The following is a 27,523-nucleotide window of genomic DNA, read 5'->3' on the forward strand; positions in this document are numbered from 1 at the left end:
CTAAACAGAAATAAATCCCATTCAGCATCACTACATAGATGTGGGATTGCAGAATAATTTATAAGCAAATTTGTGTCAAACAATCTCCAACCTTGTCTAATTCAACTCTATCTGTATTAAAATTTTAGTTCAAGAAACAGTATCTATATTCATCTACTGTGCAGAACCACTGAAAATGCCAACATCATCTTCTTCAAATTCATAAAATATATGTTAAAATCTACAGATATATATATCTGCAAATTGTCAGAAAAGTCAGAGAAGAGGCCAGTAAGCAGACACCCCACAATCTCTGGAATTATTTCAAAATGAAGGACAGTATGGTCAGATTCGGTTTGAGCCCCATTAACTTGAATTCCAAAATCCAAAATACTCCAAATCCAAAACTGTCCACATTAGTGGCCGAGATAGTGACGTCTTTTCAAAGTGCACAGACTTTGTTCCATGCACAAAATTATTTAAAATATTGTGCATAAAATTACCTTTGGTCTGTGTACTATCTAATGTGTACTATCCAATGGGTATATGAAATGAAAATTAATGTTGTGTTTAAACTTGGGTCCCATCACCAAAATATCTAATTATTATTATTGTTTTATCAGTTTTGAGCTTTTTTAAAATCAGGATTGAGCTTCAGCTTGTTGGCCCTCATCCAACCCATCACAGCAGCCAGACACTGGTCCAGAATCCAAGAGGCTTCCTTGGAAGTAGGTGGAAAGGAGTAATAGAGTGTCATCTGCGTAGAGCGGGCACCGAACTCCAAAACTCCAGATGACCTCTCTCAGCGGTTTCATGTAGATGTTAAAGATCATGAGGGAAAGAATAGAACCTTGTGGGACCCCACAGGTCAAAGGCCAGGGATCCAAGCAGGTATCCCCCATCTTCACCATCTGGGTGCAGCCCTCCAGGAAGGAGTGGAGCCATTGCATAGCAGTGCTCCCAACCCCTATTCCAGAGAACCGCCCCAGAAGGATACCATGGTTGATAGTATCGAAAGCCGCTGAGATGTCCAAGATAACCAACAGGGACACATTCCCGCAGTCAAGTTCTCTGCGGAGGTCATCCACCAAGGCAACCAAAGCCATCTCAGTGCTGTGACCAGGCCTGAAGCCAGACTGGAATGGGTCATAATAATCGGTATCATCCAAGAATCCCTGGAGTTGAGAAGCAACTACTCACTCCGGAACCTTGCCTAAAAATGGGAGGTTTGAAATTGGTCGATAGTTTGACAGTATAGAGGAATCAAGGGACGCCTTTTTCAAAATTGGTCTAATAATTGCCTATTTCAGGCTTGACGGAAATTGCCCTTGTTCCAGTGAGGCATTGATAATCCTCAGAAACCAATCGACCAACCCCCCGCCCCCCCGCCCCCCCCCCCGCCCCCGGCAAGTTTTATAAGCCAGGCAGGACAAGGGTCTACAGGGCATGTGGTTGGTCTCATCGCTCCAAGAATCTTGTCCACGTCATCAGGCCGGACAAGCTGAAACGAATACATCAAAGTTGGAGCAACAGATGCTCAAGGTACCTCATCTGGAACTGTATCAAAGTTGGCGTCCAAGTCAGAGCGTAATCGAGCGACTTTATCTGCAAAATGATGCGCGAACTCGCTGCATCGAGTGACCAGGTTGTCAGGGGGCTCCTGCCCCTCGTGTGGATGAAGGAGCTCCCGGACAACCCGGAACAACCCAGCTGGTCTGTTTATTGCAGACGCGATGCGGACAGTCGAGAAAGCTTTTCTGGCTGACCGCAATGCCGTGGAGTAGGCCTTAATAGAGGCTCTAGTCCGTGTTCAGTCAGTGACGCTCTGAGTCGTCTACCACAAGCACTCTAGTCCCCGCCTCGCCCGCTCCATCAAAGCCAGTTCCTCCATAACCTGGTGGACATAGGTAGGTGAGATTATCTCCCCCCAGCTCATCCAACCAAGTTTCGGTAATGCAGGCCAAATCTGCCTTTCATCCCTAGGAGTATCTACTCTAAAGAAACAAGTCGAATGGATAGAAATAACCAACAAGCCTCATTACTCTTTTCATGCTTAATCCATTCCTAAGTTCAAGCAGACACTTAGCAGACCTCTGATCTATCTTTGAGTCATCAGCCTGTTCTACAGGTATGTCTTGCCATTTCCTTGGGGCCTCACAATTCCACTAAAACCAAATGATAAAATATGCAATACAATTTTCATATGCTTGGCGTTGACAATTAGAACGGCTTGACAAAATGTTAGGGAAAATACATTTTACTATAGAGAGCAAATGCTTTCTGTCAGCCTAATGGGAGGTCTGTAAGTTATTTAAAACAACGTTCTTTGCCAATGGTGTGTTATCTTCAGTAGATGTTCGACAAATCTAAAGAGCAATGCAATCAAAATTTCTCAGTGAATGATCAACTATTCATCCGCAGCAACACATTCATTTACTGACGTTTTGCCACCACAATCACCCAGCTTAAAAAAAAATCTAATGTAACAAAAAAGAAGAGCCACATTCTTTCAGGTCATAGTTCTCTTCAGGAGATGATAGCACAAGCTTTCTGGCCTGGCAAAATGAAAAGGCTTCAGCTCAAATGGCCTCCAAGAAATACAGACCATGTGTGTACAGACCAAATGGCTAGAAAACACTTTGCCAATTTAAAAAAGCAAATAAGGGGAAATAAAACCATTAATACTGGAAAAATGTTGAGAATGAATGTCCACGCTTGTGAATATTCACAGAGGAACAGAAATTATTGTCCTGAACACAATGAAGAAATATGCACATAAAATAGATAGTGATAGAAAGTTTCCTTAGAAAAATAGAGATATAAAGGTGTGGGGTGGTATCTGAAGAAAAATAATAAACCAATCTTATTCAATAACATGAAAATTGAAATTATCAAAATAAAAAGAATTAACATAATTTCAGGAGATTCCTGTACTGCATTATAAACATTAAATATTGACGGAGTTCTCAATGTGACTTACTGTGTGAGGATTGTCATAGTACACAGCGATGGACCACAACTTTGGAGAGATGCTGCAGCTCTCTGTAAACAGTCTTCCACTATCACCATAAGGTCCAATCTGAAATTTGTATGCCACAGTGATGTTCCCAATTGGGGGCAAGCCAGCGCTGACAACCACTTCTGCGAAGAGTCCCGAATACACAGCAAAACCAAAGATTGTCAGCAGCAGAAGTATAACCAGTGCCACGAACAATCCAATGAGCAGCCAGTCTGACATGACTCCTGGTGCCTCAAGCTTCAGGTATCAACTGGTGATAAGAAAGGACAAAGATTAGACACTGTCAGCGCAAACTGCATTCTCCTACAGCTACACAGAAGTTTAGCTTTGATCCTCACCACAACCCCCACCATTAAGTCTTTTATAAAAGCTATTGCGAAGTCACAGTCATTTTGAACCAAATACAGACATGCACCTTTAACAAATGAAAATGCTCTGAAAAATATTCCACCTCAGCAACTGTTTGTCGGGTTTGACAAGAAATAAAAGCCCTATCCTAGTTTACAGTGTAGAGATAAGGCCTGTTACTATGCACCTTGGTGAAATTAGCAGAGAGCAAACGCAGTGGAGGAAAGAAAATCTGCCCTTGAAAAATATCACTTAATTTTGGTACAGAGTGTATCAAATGTTACTTGAAAATACATGATGCTCCAGACTCTGACACAGGCAGACTAAGATAATTTTTTACAGTTCCTGTACTGAACTAACCAGGCATTTGTAGTTTAAAACAGTATGTTTCCCATCCTAAAAAAATGGTGATTAAACTATAATAATTAAACAAAATAATTAGTAAACAAAAATTTTGATTTAGTGGAGCAGGTGTTAAAAGTTTTCCCCTCCTTAGAAAGGGGGGAGGGGAAAAAAGAAACATGGCATCACACTCAGACTGATTTTTTATTTTGAGCTTTCATGGATATAAACTAACTTCTTCACCTATAGTACAGAGTTGTGGGAGTTATTTAAATTCTGGTGGAACTTCTCCAGTTATTGTTTTCCATGTAGCCAAACTGCAAAGATGTCATCAAGAAACCATTGGTAAAGAAGTTTTTGGGGTGTATGAGGTAGCATTGTCTCAGGTCAGTCATGAATGTGTTTGTATACAGTAATGTGGTGTGGTGTGATGCGGGTGCCAAACTTCCATGCATCAACATGAGCCTGGAACAATCCACAAACCAAATTCACTTTCTTGGTACCATTGAACAACTGTACAATGGACTTCTAAGCACCTCATTCTACTGACCACTACACCAATGGTTCTCAACCTGTGGGTCCCCAGGTGTTTTGGCCTACAACTCCCAAAAATCCCAGCCAGTTTATCAGCTGTTAGGGTTTCTGGGAGTTAAAGGCCAAAACATCTGGGGATCCACAAATTGAGAACCACCGCACAACACATATTTGCCTCCGGTTTTGACCCAGAAAACACTATTGAATCTATTGTTTACAGCCAATAAGCTCTCCAATACAAACACATCTGCTTAGACCCATGAGACAGGCTCAGGACCCTTCTACACTGCAATATAAAATCCGAATTATCTGCTTTGAACTGGATTATATGGCAGTGTGTACTCATATAATCCATTTCAAAGCAGATAATGTGGATTATCTGCTTTGATAAACTGGATTATATGGCTGTGTGGAAGGCCCCTTACTGATGGAGAAGGGAGGGAAGATGAGGGCTAGCAAAGTGTAGCTCTCACCAGTTTTGGGATATTTCTATTTTAATGTCAGATATGTGTCCATTGCTCTTTTTTTGTAGAGATTGCTCTGTTTGTCCAGTGCAGATTTTAAAAGGGCATTGCTGGCATAGGGAGGCATATATGACATTGAAAGAAGAGCAAGGAAATGTACCTCTGATGTTGTAAATTATGTCCTTGGTACTTGTAATATTGTACCCCAAGTAGATGTAGAAACAGAGGTTTCAGATTACCTGCTTTGAACTGAATTATACGGCAGTATAGATTCATATAATCCAATTCAAAGCAGATAATATAGATTTTCTGCTTTGATAATCTGGATAATAAGGCGCAAAATGAACACCCAAGCCCTTCAGGAGCCCTTCAAACGAGCCCTTCTCCAAACAACACTCAAGGATCATCTACCCACAGAACACCCCGAAAATGTTGAGGAACATTGGAACACACTGAAGACCTCCATCATCACAGCCTGCAAAAAAACCATTGGATACCAAACTAAGAAACATCAAGACTGGTTTGACGATAACAACAAAGAAATCCAACAGCTAATTGATAACAAAAGGAAAGCCTTCCAAACATGGCAGAGTGAAACCAACTGTGCTGCTAAGAAAAAGATCTATGCCAGTGCAAAAGCTGAGGTCCAAAGAAGGACCAGAGAACTCAAGAACTTCTGGTGGACAAAGAAGGCTGAAGAAATTCAACACTTTGCAGACACCCATGATGCTCAGGGATTTTTCAAAGCCACAAAGATCATCTACGGACCAAGAAACCATGGCATACATCCTCTATACTCATCAGATGGAACCAAACTTCTGAAGGACAAAACATCAATTGCACTACGTTGGAAAGAGCACTACCAGAACCTGCTGAATCGCAGCTCCAATGTGGCCGAAGAGGCCTTCTCACAAATCCCGCAACAGCAAACCAGGGATGAGCTTGCAGCACTGCCTAGTTTGGAAGAAGTCAGCAATGCCATCAGCCAACAAAAAAACAACAAAGCCAGCAGACCTGATGGGATCCATGCTGAAATCATCAAAGAGGGTGGACCTGAGCTGATACAACAACTCCACCAGCTCATTGAAAAAGTGTGGGTGACAGAGAAAATCCCAGCTGACTTCAAGGATGCCACCATCATCAACCTTTTCAAGAAAGGGGACAGAACAGACTGCGGGAACTATCGCGGTATCTCCCTTCTAACCTCCGCTGGGAAAATTCTCGCAAGAATCCTTGCAAACCACCTTCTCCCTGGTTCAGAAGACACCCTCCCAGAATCCCAGAACGGCTTCCGTCCCTCCAGAGGAACAGTGGACATGATCTTCACTGCACGACAGCTCCAAGAAAAATGCAGTGAACAAAACCAACCTCTGTACATGGCATTCATTTACCTTGCAAACGCATTCGACACAGTGAATCACAGCGCTCTCTGGACCATCCTCCAAAAAATTGGGTGCCCTGACAAGTTTGTGAACATCCTGCGGCTCCTCCATGATGACATGATGGCAACAATCTTGGACAGCAACGGCTCCCAAAGTGACCCATTTAAGGTGGAATCAGGTGTCAAGCAGGGATGTGTTATTGCCCCCACCTTATTTTCCATCTTCATCGCTATCATACTTTACCTTGTTGATGGGAAGTTTTCCACCGGTGTGGAAATTATCTATCGGACAGATGGCAAGCTATTTAACCTCAGCAGACTGAGAACCAAAACCAAGGTCACCACAATATCTGTTATAGAACTCCAATATGCCGATGACAACGTAGTCTGTGTGTTTATTTGTACATTTGATATTAGTGTTGCATACAAAACAAATGTAACTAGGAGGCATATAATAAACAGATGAAAAAGCCACTTCAACACAAAACAGAAATAAACCATGAAATCTGAGGAAACAGAAAAGGAAACAGAACTCACACTAACCCAGAATTAAAATATGCACATTTTAAAACGGAGCTGACCAAACTGAATGAGCTATTTGTAAAGCACAGGCAAACATAAACTGCCAAATGAACTGAAAATATGGCCCCCGGACAATGAGGTACTACTGGAATGCCACTACCAATGGGACCTCTCTCTGAGGCCCCTTCTACACTGCCATATAATCCAGTTCAAAGCAGATAATCTGGATTTTATGGCAGCGTAGAAGGGGCCTCATACCATAGTTACTTAGCTCACTTCAGTTAGTGAGGGTACCAAAAGTTGACCCTTTGAGAAAGATCTACCATGAAAAGAGGTACATATAAAAGAGTATGGCCTTTCATGTCCCAGACCTTTTCAGACTTTAACCTTCAAATCAGCACTTCAGATTAGACCCAGAAATGAACTGCAGCTAGCAAAACAAAGATATTACATGGTCAATCATCAAACTGTTTTAGTTCCAATAAGTAATCTAGTTTTCAAACTTGTTGTAAAAAAATCAGCCTTACATATAATGCACTATATTATAATAATAATTTGCATTATCAATAACAATGAACTATACATAAGGGTGCTTTTATTATATATTATTACATTACCAATTATTATTTTATTTATATTATTATGTATCATAGAAACATAGAGTTGGAAGAGACCTCATGGGCCATCCAGTCCAACTCCCTGCCAAGAAGCAAGAAAATCACATTCAAAGCATGATTCTATGATTCTATATGTCAATTCTGTATCAGTGTTTGATTACAGCTTTTTGAAATGTTTGTGTTTTATCTACGTAATTTATGTATTTTATGTGCATACATATTTGACTATGTAGTACCTCACCTCGAACATTAGGAGAGGCAGGTAATAAATATTTTTTATTATTATTACTATGAAATATCAGCTGTTGACAAACGTTGTTTACAAGGAAACATATAGACTTGCCATAACCGTGGGGTTTGGTTCTGAGACTTACCACAGATACAAAAAAATGCAGATCATGCCCCATTTTATTAAATGGGAGTAACATGAACATTCATGCTTCACATGTATGTATTTACATTACTTGCATTTACTAATTTGGGGCTGCCCTCAAGACTAGGAAGCGGAACAATGGCTTCAAACTACAGGAAAGGAGATTCCACCTGAATATCAGGAAGAACTTCTTCACTGTGCGCGCTGTTCGGCAGTGTAACTCTCTCTCCCAGACTGTGGTGGAGGCTTCTTTTTTGGAGGCTTTTAAACAGAAGCTGGATTTCCTGCTTCTTGGCAGGGCTTGGACTGGATGGCCCATGAGGTCTTTCAATTCTATTATTCTATGATTCTATGATTCCTCTGAGGCTGAGAAAGTGTGGCTTTCCCAAGGTCACCCAGTGGGTTTCATGGCAGAGTGGATATTCAAATCCTGATCTCCACAGTCACAATCCAATGCTCAAATCACACTGTCTCTCCCTCAGTAATTTTTGAAGGAATAAATAAATATTAAAGACAAAACATCAACATTGCTCACATTGGAGTCTAAAGTTTCAGTGTGACATTGTACAGTAACACTGATCACTGCCTAACTGCAAATACATTTTTGCAGTCTATGCCAGTCCACTGAAATATATCTTCATTCTCAGTGTTTTTATTTCTAATTGTTAAAAGCGAAGGGGGAGAGAAGTACATTCTAGGTGTATTCTCCTAACATATTCCACAGAAACAAGGAGTGGAATTTTATTCCAAAGAACTGATAAACAAGACTGCTAAACCTTGGTGATATGATAAGGGCAAAATGCCACCATTTTTAAAAAATAAATCCGATTGTTTTAAAAATGAAATCTGAAAATCCCAATCCATCCCTCACTTCAAAAAGCTGTTTCTTTGCTTCTTACTGATCCTGTTTATTTCAGCTGTATTTCACTTCCTGGTTCGTGTGTACCAGCTCGATGAGATCACAAGCTCGTGCACAGCTCTTCAAATCCGGCTGCCCTTTCACAACCATTCCTTAAAGAAGCAGGAAGGTTTTTACTGAAAACTTTAAAACCGGTTGGTTTTCAAAGCAATTCTTCCAGCTATCATCATCACAGTGCTATGAAGATGAACACTCAAAATATCCACTATTTCCTGGAGTTTTCAGCAAGGAAGTGGAAGGGACATCTTTGTTCCTTTCAGAGGAAACCTATGCACGGAAACCTTCCATAATCCTCATCTTACAACATCCCTGGTACTGTCATGTCTCAAAAAGATTAATACAGCCATAGGTAAAGATGATATAAAGTACAAGAAATCCCCAGGTTACAAACAAGATAGGTTCTGTAAATTTGTTCTTAAGCTGAATTTGTATGCAAGTCAGAACAGGTATATTTTTAAGAGGGAAGGTGAATACGTGTGGTGTTTGTTTTGCTGTCTGTGCCCCTGTTCGGAAGATTTCACTTCTCTTTCCCTGTGATAAAGATTTTGGAAAATACAGCTTGTTGTGGAAACAAGGATTGGTGAGAAAGCTTCAGAGGATACACCTTTTCCCCATGAAAACCCTTTCAGGAGTGAATTTCTCTTCCGAGGAATAGATTTCTCTCACTTCTTGTTGTCTCACTCACATTCTTAACCATGAGTTGTTTATAAGTTGGATGCTTGTAACTCAGGGCACTGCCTGCAAATTGAACTCTATCCCACAATGCCACCAAATCAAAAGTGCTGGTTAAAAGCCAGGTTACTAGCAGCTGCTCATCCAGTGCCCCTAGCCAGCACAAAGAGGGGTTTTTCCATTCAAATGTAATCTCTAACAGCCACTGCACATTGAACTCAGCCATGGTCCATTGAAGAGTTTAGGACAGTATTGCCTGAATTGCAGTATGTTAAATCAGTCAAATTCTCTCTACACCAAGTCAAGTTTCAGATATATTGGCACTGCTCCAACAGTTTACGTAGCAGTTATAACCACATGCCTTTTAGCCAAATAAAGGAGAATCCAAATTGAGCTTCCCACACTATTTGATGTTGGAACCATCCAAGGTTTTTTCCTCAACTGTTTCTTTCCTTGAAATATATCAAGGACTGGCATCACTCCAGGGACTGAGACTTTTACAGGACAACATTTTGAACTTACATCCTTCTTAAAACAAACCCAGAATAAACAGCTGCTATATGTTTAGAGATGAAAAAGTAATCTTAAAAATATATATCTTGAGAAAACTTCTTGAGCAGAACTTATTTTTGATTAAATATGTGAAACATGAATTAAATAAATGCATGACATAGATACAGCATATGCTGATATTGAGTCAGCTAGGAATATAAAGTTCAATCTCAAGTAAGATTGCTGTCACATTGCTGTGTACCTCTAACAGCTGTGTGGCAGCAAAATTTCAGTAGCAAAAGCTGTAGCCAGCACACAGATGCAGTTACAGTTAGAAAAATATTTTGAATAGCTAGGAAAAACACAAGACTCCATTGTAGGAATAATATAAACTTCTCAGTAGAAGAGTCCTTGTGGTGATAAATGACACAAGTGTATCCATAAAGGAAGAGCTAGAATTCACACAGGTTAATAAGGAAATTGTGGAGGGACAACTGAAAGGATTATGTACAAGCAGATAGCTTAATTTTACTCTGTGTGTACATGCCAGCAAGTTACTTGTCGACTTATAATGACAAGGTGGTTTTGCCAGTTCCTCCCTCTGAAACACAGCCTACAGTGTCTGAGGTTAGTTGGTGGCTGTTTGCCCAAGTCCTAACCAGGGCTGAACAGATCTGATGGGATTTGGTGCCCTTGGGTTTTCTACTACTAAACACACTGAGGACTGTTTAAATTGGAATTTTTGTTTTGTTTTTTTACTGGAGCTTGAGTCATTCCCTTGAGAGCCACTTATGGCAACAAGACAAACAGTGAGTGATACCCATCTCCGAGTTTGAGAAGCACTCAGGAAAAATCTGATCCCACGATCTCTCATTGGGAGGGATCCAATCAGAAGGACTGTTTTCCTGTTCTCACTCTGCGTTCCCACTGTATTCTATGGGGCCCTCATGAGCTGTTGTTTATGTTCAATACAAATGTATTCTAAATCTTATGTGGCATCTTCCTTACAGATCATGTAGGAGTTATAATATTTTTAAAAAATGTGTTGAGAAGAACAAGCGGGTGGGGGAAGGAGGAATGAGTTAGTCACCTTTCCGCTGACAACCACAGAAGCCAGTCTTCTCCAGGCAGCTGTGGCTGGCTAGCATCCCTCTTACCATTATTCCCTCCACATGAAACTTTTGAAATGTGACTCCATTCTGCGAAAATCATTCCCCCACCCTTCCCTCAAACACGCCAAGAGACAGGTTCCCTCTCAGTCACCCTAATTGCTCTGCTCAGATCTTCCATGGTGTCACATCCCCTCTCGCCTCTTAAGCCCTCTTCCTGAGAGTTTCCTGGGAGAAGTCCAATGTGCCAGGATCTTGGCTATTTCAGCAAGCCTTTGGGGATTAATGTGACCCATAAGTATGATGGAATCTGTATAAGAATGGCAAAAGCAATTGGTTTAATGTTTACAAAGCTCAGTTGGTGCTAGACCTTCGATGTTTTAATCATTTGAAAGATTATTTATAATTGATATATATATTTTTACAATTTTATAATATTGTGTTTTACTGTTATTGTTGTCTGAATCTGGCATTGAATTATTGCCATAGTTTGTAAGCTGCCCTGAGTCCCCCTTTGGGGGTGAGAAGGGTGGGATATAAGTACAGTAAATGAATAAATAATACATAATCTTCTCCAGAGCTGGAGATCCTCCTCTGTCTCCTCTAGAAAGATCCTCTGAAATGCCACCAGCCCTGAACACACACATACCCACCTCCAAATCCTCCCAAGGGGTGTAGGCCAATAAGTTGGAGCCCCAGTTGTCAGTCTTTTTTTCATATCAGGAGTGACTTGAGATACTGCAAGTCGCTTCTGGTGAGAGAGAATTGGCCATCTGCAAGGACGTTGCCCAGAGGATGCCCAGATGTTTGATGTTTTACCATCCTGTGGGAGGCTTCTCTCATGTCCTCATATGGGGAGCTAGAGCTGACAGACGGGAGCTCAACCCGCTCCCTAGATTTGAACTGCCCACCTTTTGGTCAACAGTCCTGCCAGCACAAGGGTTTAACCTATTGCACCACCAGGGGCTCCCATCAGTCAATAAGATGAGGAGAGTATCAATAAAATGAGGTGAGTATCATGTAAGTCAATAAAGTGTGGGGCCCATAAGGCGAGAATCGTAGCTGTTGGCTATGAGGACCATCATGTGAGCCAGTTAGGTGGGTTTCCCCCAGTGTCAGCCCACAAGGTGGGGATTCCACCTGCTCAACTATTAATGTTGCGATCCCACCTGTCAGCCAATGAAGTAGGTGTCTGCCTCAGCCAAAAAGGTGGGAGATAGCATCTGTGAGCAACCAGGTAAGAGACATACCAGTTAGGCAATAAGGGGGGGCAGCATCTGTCAGCCAATAGGATGGTGATCTCACCACGTCAACCAATAAAGGGGGGTGTCCCCTAGCGTCGGGCCAATAAGGTGGGGATCCCATCTTGTCAGCCAATAAGGTGAGGTTCCTACTGCGTCGGCCAATGAAGTGGGGATCCCTTCCTCGTCGACTCCTCCCCGCTGTTGCCCCTTGACTCCGCATCAAAGCCCCACAGAATCCTTGGAGATGGGGATACCCTCCTGGCCTGGCCTTTCGTTCTTTTTTTCTCCCGCCGCCCTGAACCCCTCCGAGGGATCCCCCTTCCCTCCCTCCCCCGCTTGCCCTCCTCCCGACTCACCTCGCACGGCGCTCTCCAGTCAGCGGCTCCGGAGTCAGCAGCTGAGAGGACGCTCGGGGGCGCGCCTGGCTCGCGCGGGCGGTGAGAGGGAGGAGGAGGAGGAGGAGGAGGAGGGAGGGAGGCGCGTCTTCGCCGCCGATGCGCGCGTGCGTGTGCGTGCCTGCGCGGGAGCGCGCCTCCCGTGATTGGTGGCCCCGAGGGGAGGCGCGAGGGCCGCTGGCTCTGAAGGGAGTCAGTCCTCTCAAGAGGAGGAGGAAGCAGCCGTGGAGCGTGGAGAGTCGCCTCTGGGTCGCCTGGCGAAAGAGGCCTCTGTTTTGCTCAACTAGAGGTAGAACCATGCCCTTCCCAGTAGGCCCAGGCACAAGGAAATTGGCCTCCCTCTCACCAGAGCCGGGTTGAGGCCCAGTGGGACCCTGTGCTAGTGAAGCTGCTTCTTTACTTGGGCCTGAAGGAGGGAGGCCTACATGCCTGCTTTGTGACACGCTCCCATAGACCAGGCATGGGCAAACTTCGGCCCTCCAGGTGTTTTGGACTTCAATTCCCACCATTCCTAACAGCTGGAATTGTTAGGAGTCGTGGGAGTTGAAGTCCAAAACACCTGGAGGGCCGAAGTTCGCCCATTCCTGCCATAGACTTATCAACTCTCTCATTATATGTCAGGAATTGCACCCAAAGAGGACACCTTCAAATGTAGAATTGCACCACAGAAACAAAATATATAGGCAGGAAGATGCTCCTCCTGTTCAATGGAGGCCCTGTGCTTAAGCCCACCTAAACAATCTGGCACTGGGGGCAACATGCACATATTCCAGTTGAGGGCCTGTTTGCCGTATGTAAAAAATAATTTAATGTGTGTGTGTCAACTGCAAAATAAGATGCATGAAGCTGATTGGTTGAGCCATGTCTGGAGAGCTGGTAAGCATGGGAGTTTTTGATACTATTGTAATTTTGTTCAGGCCTGAGCTAAACAGGGTGCAGCGTGACAGTTGGAAGAATGAAGCAGAGAGAAAGAGACACAGGAGTTTTGAAGTGTGCTCTTGCCTCATGAACTGCTGGAAGGAATTTACCCACATGGAGAAAGGAAAGGCTATTTTAAATCTCTCATAAAAGGACATTATGTGAGTTGCTGCAAGTGAGCACATATATATGTTGTTCTAGGTTTAAGAAGAATAAACCATTTCTTTATTGTTCACCTGCGTGGCACATATCTTCTGTGTTGTAGTTGGGCCAAGGGGCAGTTCTGGTACTACTGGTAAAACTGCTAGTAGGAGGAAAAGGGATAATAGTGAGCAGATGTTTGATGAGGAACAGCAAGTAAAGCGGGTTCGGGAATTACTTATGGCTCCTTCTGAGGATGAAACGTTTGAAGGGTTCTCTAGTGAAGAGGAGTCAATGCTGGAAGATGATGGGTTAACAGAAAGTAGAGGAACTAAGAGGTCAACTCGGGAGCAAGAGTCATATGAGGAAAGGGAAAGGAAAAAGATCCGGGAAATACTTACTGCTCCCACGGTAGATGAAACGTTTGAAGGTTTTTCTGGGGATGATGGGTCTGGGAGTGGGATGGAAGATGCTGCAGATTGGACTCAAGTAAATGTGCAGAACCAGTTTCTGAGGGTGCATCAGGGGACTGGCAAACTACTGGTACACCAGGGACATGGGGAGATCTAAGTCTTGAACAAAGATGGAGTGATTGGAGGGCTGATCTGTTCTACTGATCTACGGTTAGGTGGATCTGTAATTGGCTAAGCGAACGAACCCAAAGGGTGCTCACCAATGCGTCGTCTTCATCATGGAAAGAAGTGACAAGTGGAGTGCCGCAGGGCTCCGTCCTGGGCCCGGTTCTGTTCAACATCTTTATTAACGACTTAGACGAAGGGTTAGAAGGCACGATCATCAAGTTTGCAGATGACACCAAACTCGGAGGGATAGCTAACACTCCAGAAGACAGGAGCAGAATTCAAAACGATCTTGACAGACTAGAGAGATGGGCCGAAACTAACAAAATGAAGTTCAACAGGGACAAATGCAAGATACTTCACTTCGGCAGAAAAAATGGAAATCAAAGATACAGAATGGGGGACGCCTGGCTTGACAGCAGTGTGTGCGAAAAAGATCTTGGAGTCCTCGTGGACAACAAGTTAAACATGAGCCTACAATGTGATGCGGCAGCTAAAAAAGCCAATGGGATTTTGGCCTGCATCAATAGGGGAATAACGTCTAGATCCAGGGAAGTCATGCTCCCCCTCTATTCTGCCTTGGTCAGACCACACCTGGAATACTGTGTCCAGTTTTGGGCACCGCAGATGAAGGGAGATGCTGACAAGCTGGAAAGCGTCCAGAGGAGGGCAACTAAAATGATTAAGGGTCTGGAGAACAAGCCCTATGAGGAGAGGCTTAAAGAGCTGGGCATGTTTAGCCTGCAGAAGAGAAGGCTGAGAGGAGACATGATAGCCATGTACAAATATGTGAGGGGAAGTCATAGGGAGGAGGGAGCAAGCTTATTTTCTGCTGCCCTGCAGACTAGGACACGGAACAATGGCTTCAAACTACAGGAAAGGAGATTCCACCTGAACATCAGGAAGAACTTCCTCACTGTGAGGGCTGTTCGGCAGTGGAACTCTCTCCCCCGGGCCGTGGTGGAGGCTCCTTCTTTGGAGGCTTTTAAGCAGAGGCTGGATGGCCATCTGTCGGGGGTGCTTTGAATGCGATTTCCTGCTTCTTAGCGGGGGGTTGGACTAGATGGCCCTTGAGGTCTCTTCCAACTCTACTATTCTATGATTCTATGATTCTGATGAACGAGGTTCACATATGAGATCAAGATCAGCTGTGGACATTGCTTTGTCGCTGCCTGTTCTCCTTGGGTCCTGGCTGTACAGCTTCGTGTTTCTGAATCTGGTTTGGCTCCTGACGACGACAACGTTCGTTCCTGGTTTGGCGTTCCTGGCTTCCCTTTGGCTTCGACTCCTGACGACGACAACGCTCGTTCCTGATTTCCCCGTGGCTCCTGAGTTCGGTGTTGGCTCCTGACAACGACCACGCTCATTCCTGGTTTGGTGTTCGCTGGCTTCCTTTTGGGTTTCTGGATTCGGCTTGGCTCCTGACGACGGCGTTGCTCGCTCCTGGCTTGGCATTTGTTGGCTTCCTACTGGTTCCTAAATTCGGCTTGGCTTTTGACGACGGCATCGCTTGCTCTCACTACTGGTGAGTGTTTTGACTCTTCTTTGGCCCTTTGTGCAGTAGGAGGCATGACTCTAGTTACAGTGAACGTTTGGTTGGAGTTAAACCGGATTATCCAGCCAGATAATCAGGATTATTTTCTGTTTCAGCTTTTTGCCTTTTTTTACAACAAGGACATTTGCTTTTGTTAGGAACACTGAATTTAAGTGTTTCTAAGTGCAAAATATCATTTAATAAACATTTGTTAACTTTACTTATTGTGTGTGGCTCTTTAAGAGGTGCCTGAGTCCTGACATTCTTTCTCTGGCAAAGCAGTACCTGGACTATACATTTTGATTTTTTTATTATGTCACACTGTTGGAATAATGGATTATGACCTGTTATGATGATGTTGGGTAACAGTCTCTGGAGTGTTTCACTAGTGTATTGCAGTGGTTCCCAACCTGTGGGTTCCCAAGTGTTTTGGCCTACAACTCCCAGAAATCCCAGCCAGTTTACCATCTTAGGATTTCTGTGAGTTGAAGGCTAAAACATCTGGGGATCCACAAGTTGAGAACCACTGGCTTATTGAGTAATGAATACCGCCCCGAGTCTCCGTTGGAGCCGCCCCGAGTCCCCGTTGGAGCCGCCCCGAGTCCCCGTTGGGGAGATGGTGGCGGGTTATAAATAAAGTTTTTTTATTATTATTATTATTATTATGAATGATCACTGGGCACTTAAAGATCTTGTTTCTATTCCACACTCTCAACAGACAAAGATTCAAGTAGGCTTCTTTTGGATAACATGTTTGTTTTACTCACAACTTCATGTATTTAAATATACAGGTACATTTTTGTCAGGTTAAACTTCAAAACATTTCACTTTGTATCTTTAACTTACAGTCTTTATCAGTCTCTCTAAAACTATATTGTTCTGTACCGCCTTCTTTTGTAACAGTCTACTTCCAAGGAACTCAAGCCTCAACTGACTTCTAATACTGGCATCTATACTCAAACAGACACAGACCTCAACTGACTTCTCAACTGTCATCCTTTTTAAACTGCATTTTAAACAGTCACAGAACTAGTTATGTGGTCTGCAGCCTCTCCCATTGCCTCAAGTATATAGAGCTAAGAAAACTCCAAACCAAAGAAGACATATACTTCAGGGAATAAATGACACATCATAAATAGATAAGTTAGATTGAGGAGTCTTGAGAAGGTTACTATCTCCAACAGGACCCACAATAGTAATAGCACTTTATTTATATTGCGCCCTATCTCCCCAAGAAGACTCAGAGCATATCACAATACGCATATACGGCAAACATTCAATGCCATTTAGACAAACAGGACAAAATCGAACAGCATTCAATGCCATTCTCAAACATATCACATATACAGCCAGACAGTAGAGGCTATTAAAATTCTCCGGCTTCCAGCTTCATGAGGGTATGCTCGATTCCAGCCACGGGGGAACTGCCACTTCATTATCCACTGTGACACTGAGTCCTCCTTGATGGTAGTACTTCTTCATGTTCTTTGCACGCCGCTGGCAGTTATATGGTATCATAAATTAAGTTAAATTAGCCTCCCCGCATTAAGCAGTACTTAGAATTTTCTACTCACAGACACAGCTGTTTTCAAGCTGCTCACGTGGACAGCAGGCTAGGCTAATTAATGGTTGGGAGTTCAACTCTGACCCAGGCTACAAACCAACAACCTCTCGGTCAGTGGTAATCATCACTGTGCCACAGCTCGGCCCAGATTCCACAGGGTAACGGCTGTAATATCCTCACTTGTTAGAAATGACAACCTTCTTCAAGTCTTTTCTAGTAATGTTTATCTATGATCCTGTTGCTTACTGTTTCCTATATCTATGTTCTGGTATTTAGCTTCCTTTACTCTATGGTTTCTGAGAAGTTATAGAAGGGGCTGCAGGCCACATGCTCTTTCTCTCTTGTTCGCTTTTTTTTACTATGTGACCTGTTGATAGCTCTTTTGTTATAAGAGAGATGCCCTGACCTGATGGCACAGAGAATTATCTCAAACATATCTGAAACAATTTTGTACCTGTGTGTGCTGAACACATGAAGGTTGTGAGTAATCCAAATATGTTGTTTTTATCCTAGTCTACTTCATTTTTGTCTCTTCAGTCCATGGTATAAAACAAGTTGTATTATGGGAGAGTATATAGTTTTGGGCACTGAAAAACACTTCTAAAACTCTGCTGGTTTTTATGCACTGGCAAATCTCTTTTCCTAACAGATCAGAGATAACAGGTTATTCAGTCTGAAACCATTGCCCTGCATAATTATATCTGGTTGTATACCACAAGAGAAGATTCTACTCTAAAGGGGTTTTGGCTCTTCTCTGAAAGGTCATGCTTTTCTAAAAAGTTATGATCTCCAAAAGGTGTTTTACAAAAGGTTATAAATGCCATTTTCCAAAATCACTATGGATATGATGCATCATAAAGCAGCCCGTGGGTCAAGTGTTTATAGAGTCCAATAGCTGTCAAGTAGTTGATTCAATCCAGGTTAATCATAGGTTGTCCAGCAAAGTGGAAGGGGAAACAAGCATGTGGTCATCATATGGTCCAGAAGTCGTTACAGCAAAACAGTATTCCCAAACAAACAAAGCCAGCAAGGAGTAAAATAGATTTGTTGATTATATCCAGTTTAATGTCAAGAAAACCCGAATGCCAGAGACTACTGGGAGTCTCCAAAATAGAAACATGGTAAGCCACAAAGTTGCCAGAGAGCTGTTCAGAGATATATCGGCGGCAGCTGTATCTGTATCTTACACCAATTTGGAGATACAATTATGTGCCCTAAAAGTCATAATTTTTGTCAGTCACAGTTTGTGAACCATCTTTCTAAGCAGTCTGTGAACCTTTTTTCTTTGTCATATCTGTATTCAACGTCAGGTTGCATTTCCTGGTGTAACACTGTCAATCTTTCTTATTTATTGGTTGAACTAAGACATCCAATGAATATTTCTGTTCCATTTAAGGGTGGAATTGTCAAGTAGTCACTCTCATTTAAAATATTTAGCATTTCCTTTTTTATTAATTTTTATAGAATTTCCAAAAAAGTAACTTAAATCCAACTAATTAAAAAATAAAATCAGATTTAAAATAGAAAACAAAAATAATTCCATAATAATCCCTCCCTCTTACTTCCTCCTACCCCTGCCAACTAAAATGAATGAATAAGTTCTTTCCCCTGTTAAAAGATAAATTAAAAATTAAAAACACTACTGATTTTCCCCTGAATTTTAAAATTTCATTTTTAGTTCATCTCAATTTTTCCCAGTAGTTATTATTGTTTTTTGCTTTTTCTTTAAATTGATCATATTTGATATGGCCTATTGCTGTTTTTCAAGTATTTCTTTCTCTATAAAATCATATTGTATTTTCCTTTCATTTTCAATATTTTTATTCAACCCCTTCATAAAAAAGGGTACTCTTTCATTATCCAGGTGGAGGCCACTAGGGGGCGGTAGAGAAGGATAGTCTATTTTATGGAGGGAGGGGGACTGGCGGAGTTAAACTATTTCCCCATTACTGTTACTCCCCCAACCCCTGTCCCCATTGTGGAATGAACCCTCATTTATGATATGGGGAGGGGACATAACCAGCGAATACTGGAAAAATGGTTTTCGTCCTTCAGCTCCCCCCCCCCCCCAAAATAAAAGTGTTATTCTCTATCGCCCCCTAGTGGCCTCCAGCCAAATAATGGAACAGTACTTTTAAAAAGTATTTATTTGTATTTTTATTTCTGCCAGAATTCTGCTTTATTTATCTCAATCCATTCTTAATATTCTTCTCATAGTTATCTTGAAAACATATCTACATTTAGAAATAGTTAGGATGAGAACTGGTAAAACTACAATAAACGTGCTACCCAAATCAGTAAGTGGAAGATCAAGACAAAAAAGTTTACATTTTTTGCCTAGTTTTGAACTCTGGATTGCTAGGTTCCTGTGCACATGATCTGGAAGAGAGCCCACAACCAGATTCCGCAAGTAGCTGGTGAGCTGCAATATACTCATCTTGCATATACTTAAAACAGGGTTTCTCTTTTTTTTTTTTTCCAGCTACGGAGCCCTTTTTAAAACAGGTTTCTTGTGGAGCCCCAAGAAATGTTTGAGATATATATGGGCAAACTTTTTGATGCATTGCATTTTTTAAATTTGACAGATGGTCAGGGCCAATGGCAGATGTAGAGTGTTTGCATGAACAAATTGAAAAAAGGCATGGACAAATTCATATGCACGCTGCACATATTTCGTTTGCAGTGCAAAAAAGAAAGAAAGAATAATACAATGTTTAAAATGAAGAACAATTTAACCAACATAACTTAACAGTATTCCAGTGGAAGACCCCAGAGGCCATCCAGTCCAACCCACTTCTGACAAGTAAAAGCACAAAGACCCCCAACAAATGGCCATGCAGCCTTTATAGTAGTAGTAGTAGTAATAATTGCAGAAACCCCAGGGACTATCCAGTTCAGCTCCCTTCTGCCATGCGGAAAAACACAATTAAAGCACCCCTGAGCATTGGGAGGAAAATAGGGTTTTGGAAGTAAGGAAGGTGAGAGGAAAATGGCATTTAGTGGCAAAGATGGCGGGGCAAAAGGTTTTTCGCAGCAAGATGGGTGGAGGAAGGGAGGAGCAGGAAAGAGGAGGAAAAGTTAGGAAGGGAAGGAGGGAGGTACGTAAGCACAGAGCCCCCTCAGTATGCTTCATGGAACCCTTGGGGCTCCATAGAGCACATTTTACAAACTGCTGGCTTAAAGAGTCAGCATTACCTATTTAAAAGCTGTTGGGATTGGTGTAGTCTCTCCTGATTGCTTCAAGATCTTCAAAGGATGGCAGCACATTCTCACTGCCTGCCACATCCTGCTGGATCATAAGTTTCTACCTGCGTCAATCCTCAGTTCCTCAGACTCAGACTCACTGTCTGTTCCCAGAAATCAGACTCCTCTGTGTCCTGCTCACTTCAAAGGATCAGTCTGAACGCAGATCAGAGATGGCTGCTCTCAAATCCAATCTTTATTGAAGAACACATGACTTTGGAAAAGTCAGGAATGACCCAATGTTTACATACAACTATTTTTATAACTTTTGATGCTACGTAACACCACACGTAAATATCATCATCAAGTCCCACCCCCAATATCACATTACTACCATTTTCACACACTAGACCAATTATAATTGTTTATACTTTCGGCCCCAAGTTCCCAGGCATATTCTATCTTCTTCTGCCAGGTGCTCCTGGGATTGTTTATGTTATGACTCCCAGTTACAGGGCTGAATTACCAAAGCCCTGTAACTGGGTTCCATGACATGGTGCCCTCCTTTTCTTCGTCCTCCTCTTCGGTTCTTCTTTCATCACCAGCCTGAAACAAAACAATAATTCTATGTGTCCATTTTGTCCAAGGTACCCATATATTTTTTCAGTAAGCTACGATGGAATACAGGGTGTATTTTCCCTAAGCTTTTTGGCAATGCCAACTGGAAAGTCACCTCGTTGATAACACCCTGTATTCTAAATGGTCCAATATATTTAGGGCCCAATTTTTTCGAAGGTAGCCCCAGTTTGATGTTTTGGGTACTTAGCCACACTAAATCTCCTTTCTCCAATTTATCACCTTCCACCCTCTTTCTGTCTGCGAATACTTTATACTTTTTATGTGCTTCTTTTAAGGATGCAGTCACTTGACTCCAGCATTCCATCATTTGCGCTTTCCATTTCCCTGCCTCTGTTCCCTCATTCTCTGTCCATCTCGGCAGCTGGGGCAGAGGCTGTATTTCATACCCGTAAACTACTTCAAAGGGGGTTTTATTTGTTGCTGAATGTATAGTCGAATTAAAAGCTAGTTCTGCAAAAGCCAACCACCGAGACCAATCATTTTGTCTCATGTTAGAGTACATTCGAAGGAACTGCCCAAGTGTTTGCTGAGTACGTTCTACCGCCCCATTTGTCATGGGGTGAAAAGCAGAACTTAAACTCCTTTCTGCTCCTAGCATTTCCAGGAATTTTTCCCAAAATTTTGCTGTGAATTGTACTCCTCTGTCACTGACCACTCTACTGGGACATCCATGCAGTTTGTAAATATGGTTTATGTACAATTCAGCTAGTTTCTCGGCTGATGGTAGTTTCGTCAGTGCTATAAAGTGGGCCTGTTTAGAAAACAGGTCCAATACTGTCCAAATATAACGATGTCCTTTGCTAACCGGTAGTTCCCCCACAAAGTCCATAGCTACACATTCCCAAGGTCTGGTAGGTTCTGCTACTGTTTGTAATAATCCCATTGGCTTCCCTCCTCTCGATTTATTTCTGGCACAATCATCACATTGAACAACATAATTTTTTATGTCCTTCCTCATCCCTGGCCACCAGCAATGTTTTGCTATTGCTTTTGTTGTTTTTGTAATTCCTGTATGACCAGCGCTCTGGTTGTTGTGAAAACGATGCAAAATCTTGATCCTTAATGTTGCTGGGATATACAGTTTCTTGTTCACAAACCAAAATCCCCCCTTCTGCTCCCCCTGTTCTGCATTGGATGCGATCCACTGGTCTCCTTCATAAGACTGTTTCAGCTCGTTTCCCCAATTATCTTTTCCGTCGAGTTCAACCATAGCAGTGTTCTCCTTTTGGGTTTGTGCTCTTGTTCTGACAGCTAAACCCCATTGTTTGTCAGAGAATATTGTTCCCTCTTTTGCTGTGGGTATTCCTTCGTGTTGAGGCATGCGTGAAAGAGCATCTGCCAAGACATTCTGCTTCCCCTGAAAAAACTTTAATTGGAAATCGAACCTGCTGAAGTATTGTGCCCATCTAATCTGTTTGGGGGACAATTTTCGAGGGGACTTTAAATACTGGAGGTTCTTATGGTCAGACCAAATTTCAAATGGGATTCCGCTTCCTTCGAGAAAGTGTCGCCAGCATTCTAAGGCTTTTAATATGGCTAGTGCCTCTTTTTCCCATATCGGCCAACATTTTTCAGTTTCGCTGAACTTCCGGGACAAATATCCACAGGGTTTTAAGTTCCCATTTTGATCCTTTTGCAATAGTACTGCCCCATACGCACAGTCTGAGGCATCGCAATGGATTATGAAAGGGCTCCTGATATCGGGGTGTTTTAGAATGGGTCCTTCTGTGAAGCATTCTTTTAGGGTTTCAAATGCCTTTTGGCATTCTGGCGTCCAACTTAGTTTGGCGCCAGGAGCTTTTACTTTTGCTGTCTCTCCTTTCCCTTTTGTTTTTAAAAGTTCAGTAAGGGGTGCAGTTATTTGCGCGAAGCCTTTTATGAAGGATCTATAAAAATTTGCAAACCCCAGAAACGATTGCAATTGCCTCCTTGTTTGAGGCACTCCCCATTCTTTTACATCTGATACTTTAGCTGGATCCATAGCTAACCCTTCTGGAGATATCCGATACCCCAGAAAGTCAATTTGAGTTTTATTAAATTCACATTTGGACAGTTTTGCGTACAGCTTTGCTTCTCTTAGTCTCTGCAAAACTTCCCGGACCAATTTCACGTGCTTTTCCTTATCTTCAGTCACAATCAAGATATCATCAAGAAATATGAATACCCCTCTGTACAACAATGGGTGCAGTATTTCATTTATAAGCTGCATAAAGCACCCGCCTCCATTTTTTAAACCGAAAGGTAAAATTTTATATTCAAAATGGCCGAATGCGCAGGAAAATGCAGTTTTCCAAGTATCTTCCGGTTTGATCCTTAATTTATGATATGCTTCAATTAAATCAAGTTTAGTAAATATGCTCCCTTTTTTCAATACGGTAATTAAATCCTTTACTAAGGGCATAGGGTATTTATTGTCCTTAGTAATTGCATTCAAATTTCGATAATCAATGCACAATCTTAGGGAGTTGTCTTTCTTTCTCCTGAATAACACTGGGGCCCCGAGAGGAGAATTGGATGGCTTAATGAAGCCCCGCGCCAGGTTTTTATCAATGTATTTCCTCAATTCCTCCTTCTCCTGCACAGACATGGGATACACTTTTGGTTTTGGTAAGTTTGCTCCGGGGGTTATTTCAATTTCTACTTCTATATTCCTTTTGGGAGGTAATTTACTTGCCTCTTTCTGATTGAACACATCCACAAAGTCTCTGTATTCAGGTGGCAATAGCAGTGGGTCTATTTCACCTTCTTCATCTCCCTCGTCCTCCTCTTCTGCAATCTTGCTTATCTCCCATTGCGTCTGCTGTTCTTTAAATGCTAGGCTCTTTCCTCTCCAATCTACTTCGGGATTTGCCTGTTCGAGCCATGGTATCCCTAATATTACGTGGTATGTGGCAATAGGGGCTATCACAAAGGATATTCTTCCTTCCCATTTGCCTATTTTACATGGGACCTCCCGTATTTCCTTTGTAGATACTTCCCCAGTAGCAACTGATCCGTCTAGCTGCGAAAATGCAATTGGGGAGTCAAGCGCCATCTGCTGGCATTTCAACGCTCCTGCTAACTCTGGAGTTATAATATTCCTGGAACAACCACAATCCACAAATGCCTTGCAGGTGGCCCGATTCTCTAGCCCCGAGAGGCAGATTGGCACTACTATCATGCGTTTGTCCCGACTCACCAATTTTTCTGAAGATTCTGGGGCTTGCACCTCCTCCTCCGCACGCCTCCCGGTTGCTGGCTTGGGCTTTGAGGGTTTTGGCGGCTCCCCCTTCCGTGCCCAGCATTCTGCTGCTCGATGGCCCGTCTTCCCACATACAAAGCATCCCGGTTTAGGTTTGTTGTCGTCTCCTCTGGAGGGAATCCCCGGCCTCCCTCCAGGTCTTTCCTGCTTCCTCGTTTCTCCTCGACCTCTCGCCACCGGTCTTTGCTGGCCGCCGCTGCTCCTGAAGCGCTTTACTTGGGCCAGGGTGGATTCAACGCGCCCCGCTAGTTGAATCCATCCCTGGAGCGTTTCGGGGTCATCTCTGTGCGCTGCCCAGCTGAAAATCTCGGGGCGTAGTCCCTCTTTAAATAACTCCACTTTGGTCACTTCAGACCACTCTGGTACCCTTTCCGCGAGGTGTAGGAATTCCTCTGCGTACTCGGGCACTGTTTTGTCCCTCTGCTTTATTCCTTTCAGCTGGTCTCGAGCCCTCAATTGCTCTAGCCGGTCTCTGAATCGGTTTTCCAGTGCGGCGAGGAAGCGGGGCACTGACCTCAGGCATGGGTCGTGTCTGGCATGGAGTTGCACGTACCAGCTGGCTGCTCCTCGCTTTAGTGTGTTGCCGATGGCTCGAACCCTGCTTGCTTCGGAGGGGAATGTGTGTGCATTGTCTTCCATGTATCCTCTGATGCTAATTAGAAAAAAGTTCAGTTCATCTGATTCCCCTCCGTATTCCAGTTTGAGATCTTCTCTTCTTGGCATCCATTCTGCGGCCCGTTGATGCTGTCTGGGAGGCATGGGGAAGGGTTGCATCAGGTTTCCTCGGGCGGCTCCTTGGAACACGCCGCGCCCCACTCCGGTGGTCATTCTGCGCGGCTCCCGAAAGTCTGCCGCCGCTGTCGGCCCTTCCGCCCATCCGCATACTGGCCTCGCTGTAGCCCCCTCATCTCGCCTTTCCTCGTCGTACGGCACATCCTCCTCCTCTTCCTGGATCCCCCGCTCCTCTCCGCCTTCGTCTGCAAATCCACTGGACCCGATCCCTGGCCCCAGTGGCCTTTCTACTCCGACGCCCATTCGGGGGGTTGGGAGCTCTGTTGGGGTTGGCGGCCTCAGAGTTCCCAGAGCTTGCTGGCGCTCCACTTCGCGCGCCATTCTGTCCCGGAACTCCAGCTCTTGCCAATATTCCTCGTCTCCCTCGTCCCTTGCCGCCGCGGGACTCTGCGTGGAAGCTCGCTGTCCCCTCTGGCTCCAATCGCCTCCTTTGCTTGGCTCTCTCTCGGCGCCATGTCGGATGTGCTCTTTTTGGAGATTCTCTTCCAATATTGGCACTATTCTCCCCACGGTATCCGACAGCCTGGATAAATGAGTTTCCAGGATGGATAACCGCAGGGCCACGGTCTCCGGCATGCTTCCTCCAGATCCCCAACTGGTTTCTGCCGCCGCCGGAACGCCTCTTCCCCCTCTGGGAATCCTCTGGGTCACGCCGTCCGGCTTGGGGTACCCCGTAGAGGAAGCTATGGCTTGCAATGTCTCTTCTGCCAACGGCAGAGCTCCCAGCGGAGGCCCCTTTGCTCCGTCATGGCTTTGATCTCCTTCCCTGCTCATTATCACTTCACTGCAAATTTGCAGGAGGGTGAGAACTGGTTTCCTGACTTAATTGTCCTGCTCACTTCAAAGGATCAGTCTGAACGCAGATCAGAGATGGCTGCTCTCAAATCCAATCTTTATTGAAGAACACATGACTTTGGAAAAGTCAGGAATGACCCAATGTTTACATACAACTATTTTTATAACTTTTGATGCTACGTAACACCACACGTAAATATCATCATCAAGTCCCACCCCCAATATCACATTACTACCATTTTCACACACTAGACCAATTATAATTGTTTATACTTTCGGCCCCAAGTTCCCAGGCATATTCTATCTTCTTCTGCCAGGTGCTCCTGGGATTGTTTATGTTATGACTCCCAGTTACAGGGCTGAATTACCAAAGCCCTGTAACTGGGTTCCATGACACCTCTGGGTCTGGGTTTTCCATCTCCACAAATTATATGACAGATGCACTGAGTAAGGGCTGGTTCACTGTCTTACTTCTACAGAATATGCAGAGCATGCAGCATAACACTTCCCACAGAAACAGCAAAAAACCACCAGCAATTTCTTAGTTGAAATCTGCTTCATGAAATCATTAGTGGCAACTATGTTGAACCACTTACAGAATGGGGTTGTTCAATTTTAGGAAAATCAATTATTTCCCAATCACAAAGTACAGTAGAGTCCACTTATCCAACATAAATGGGCCGGCAGAACGTTGGATAAGCGAAATATGTTGGATAATGAGAGATTAAGGAGAAGCCTATTAAACATCAAATTAGGTGATGATTTTACAAATTAAGCACCAAAACATCATGATATACAACAAATTTGACAGAAAAAGTAGTTCAGTATGAAGTAATGCTATGTAGTAATTACTGTATTTACGAATTTAGCACCAAAATATCATGATATATTGAAAACATTGACTACAAAAATGTGTTGGATAATCCAGAATGTTGGATAAGTGAGACTCTACTGTACTGAAAGGGTGTCAGAAAGATTATGCAGACATTTTAGCCTGCATGATGTTTGATACAGTAGGGGGCGCCATTTGATAAGGAAATGAATAACATGTTCCATTTTGCTGGCTTAAGCAGTATTAATCAAGAAAAAAATTACTTTCTGTACACAGTCACTTTGTCTGTTCTTTCTGTACCAATAAGATATGTAGTGCCTTAAAACATGATTTGAGTGTAAGCCAAGAGTATAAATGTTTTATATGAACAGGCTACAGGGTCTTCGGCATTTCTTGGAATGATCCATCCTGAAGTCTCAGCTGAATAAACCTTTTTTTTTCATTTCAGCAAAGCATTGTGTGTTCCCTTAAAAACCAACCATAACAGTACATACTTGTTATGGTTGCATAACTACTCGGTCTGTATATTATTGTCAACCACTGTATTGATACATTGTCTTGAACCGAGTTGTGGATATAATTCTCCATGTCTCCTTTGCCATCAGATGGGAGCACTCCCCCCCCCCCCAACAAGGTCTAACTGCCATTCTGGACCAGAATGAAGAAGGCGGGGCCAGGAAGACATCTTTCCACCATGTCTCCTGTATCAATTTAATGATATCTATATATATAAAAGAGTGATGGCATCACGGCAATTCACAAAACCTGCTGCAGGCCTACTGCCCTCCTCGCTTTCCCCAGCATTGGCCATTGAACTAAGAGTCTGTCTTACTGAGGTCCACTCATTATTTATATATTGCTGCTATAACAATCTTTAAATGCTGTTATAATAACTA

General features: G+C 43.1%; 2 protein-coding genes across 3 annotated transcripts in view; both read right to left on the minus strand.

Moving 5' to 3' along the window:
* The window catches only part of tex264 (testis expressed 264, ER-phagy receptor), a 218,761-nt gene extending 206,233 nt beyond the window's left edge, over nt 1–12,528 (minus strand). The window contains exons 1-2 of one of the 2 annotated variants that reach the window (XM_008105085.3): nt 12,372–12,528; nt 2,960–3,248 (exon numbers count right to left, since the gene is read on the minus strand). In XM_008105085.3, coding sequence (XP_008103292.2) covers nt 2,960–3,217 — 258 coding nt within the window. In that variant the 5' untranslated portion in view covers nt 3,218–3,248; nt 12,372–12,528. Of the gene's footprint in view, nt 1–2,959; nt 3,249–8,450; nt 8,501–12,371 lie in introns of those variants that run through there. The other variant, XM_008105086.3, reaches the window with a different exon arrangement.
* Nucleotides 12,529–20,562: 8,034 nt separating this feature from the next.
* Nucleotides 20,563–26,199, minus strand: LOC134296089 (uncharacterized). Its single transcript, XM_062970068.1, has 2 exons — nt 24,146–26,199; nt 20,563–20,934 (listed from the first exon to the last, which is right to left on the minus strand). Exons 1-2 carry the CDS (start codon nt 25,772–25,774, stop codon nt 20,851–20,853), a joined length of 1,713 nt encoding a protein of 570 aa, XP_062826138.1. The 5' UTR covers nt 25,775–26,199; the 3' UTR covers nt 20,563–20,850.
* Nucleotides 26,200–27,523: the final 1,324 nt, after the last annotated feature.

The sequence above is a fragment of the Anolis carolinensis genome, chromosome 2 (assembly GCF_035594765.1).
Source record: "Anolis carolinensis isolate JA03-04 chromosome 2, rAnoCar3.1.pri, whole genome shotgun sequence".
Lineage (NCBI taxonomy): Eukaryota > Metazoa > Chordata > Lepidosauria > Squamata > Dactyloidae > Anolis > Anolis carolinensis.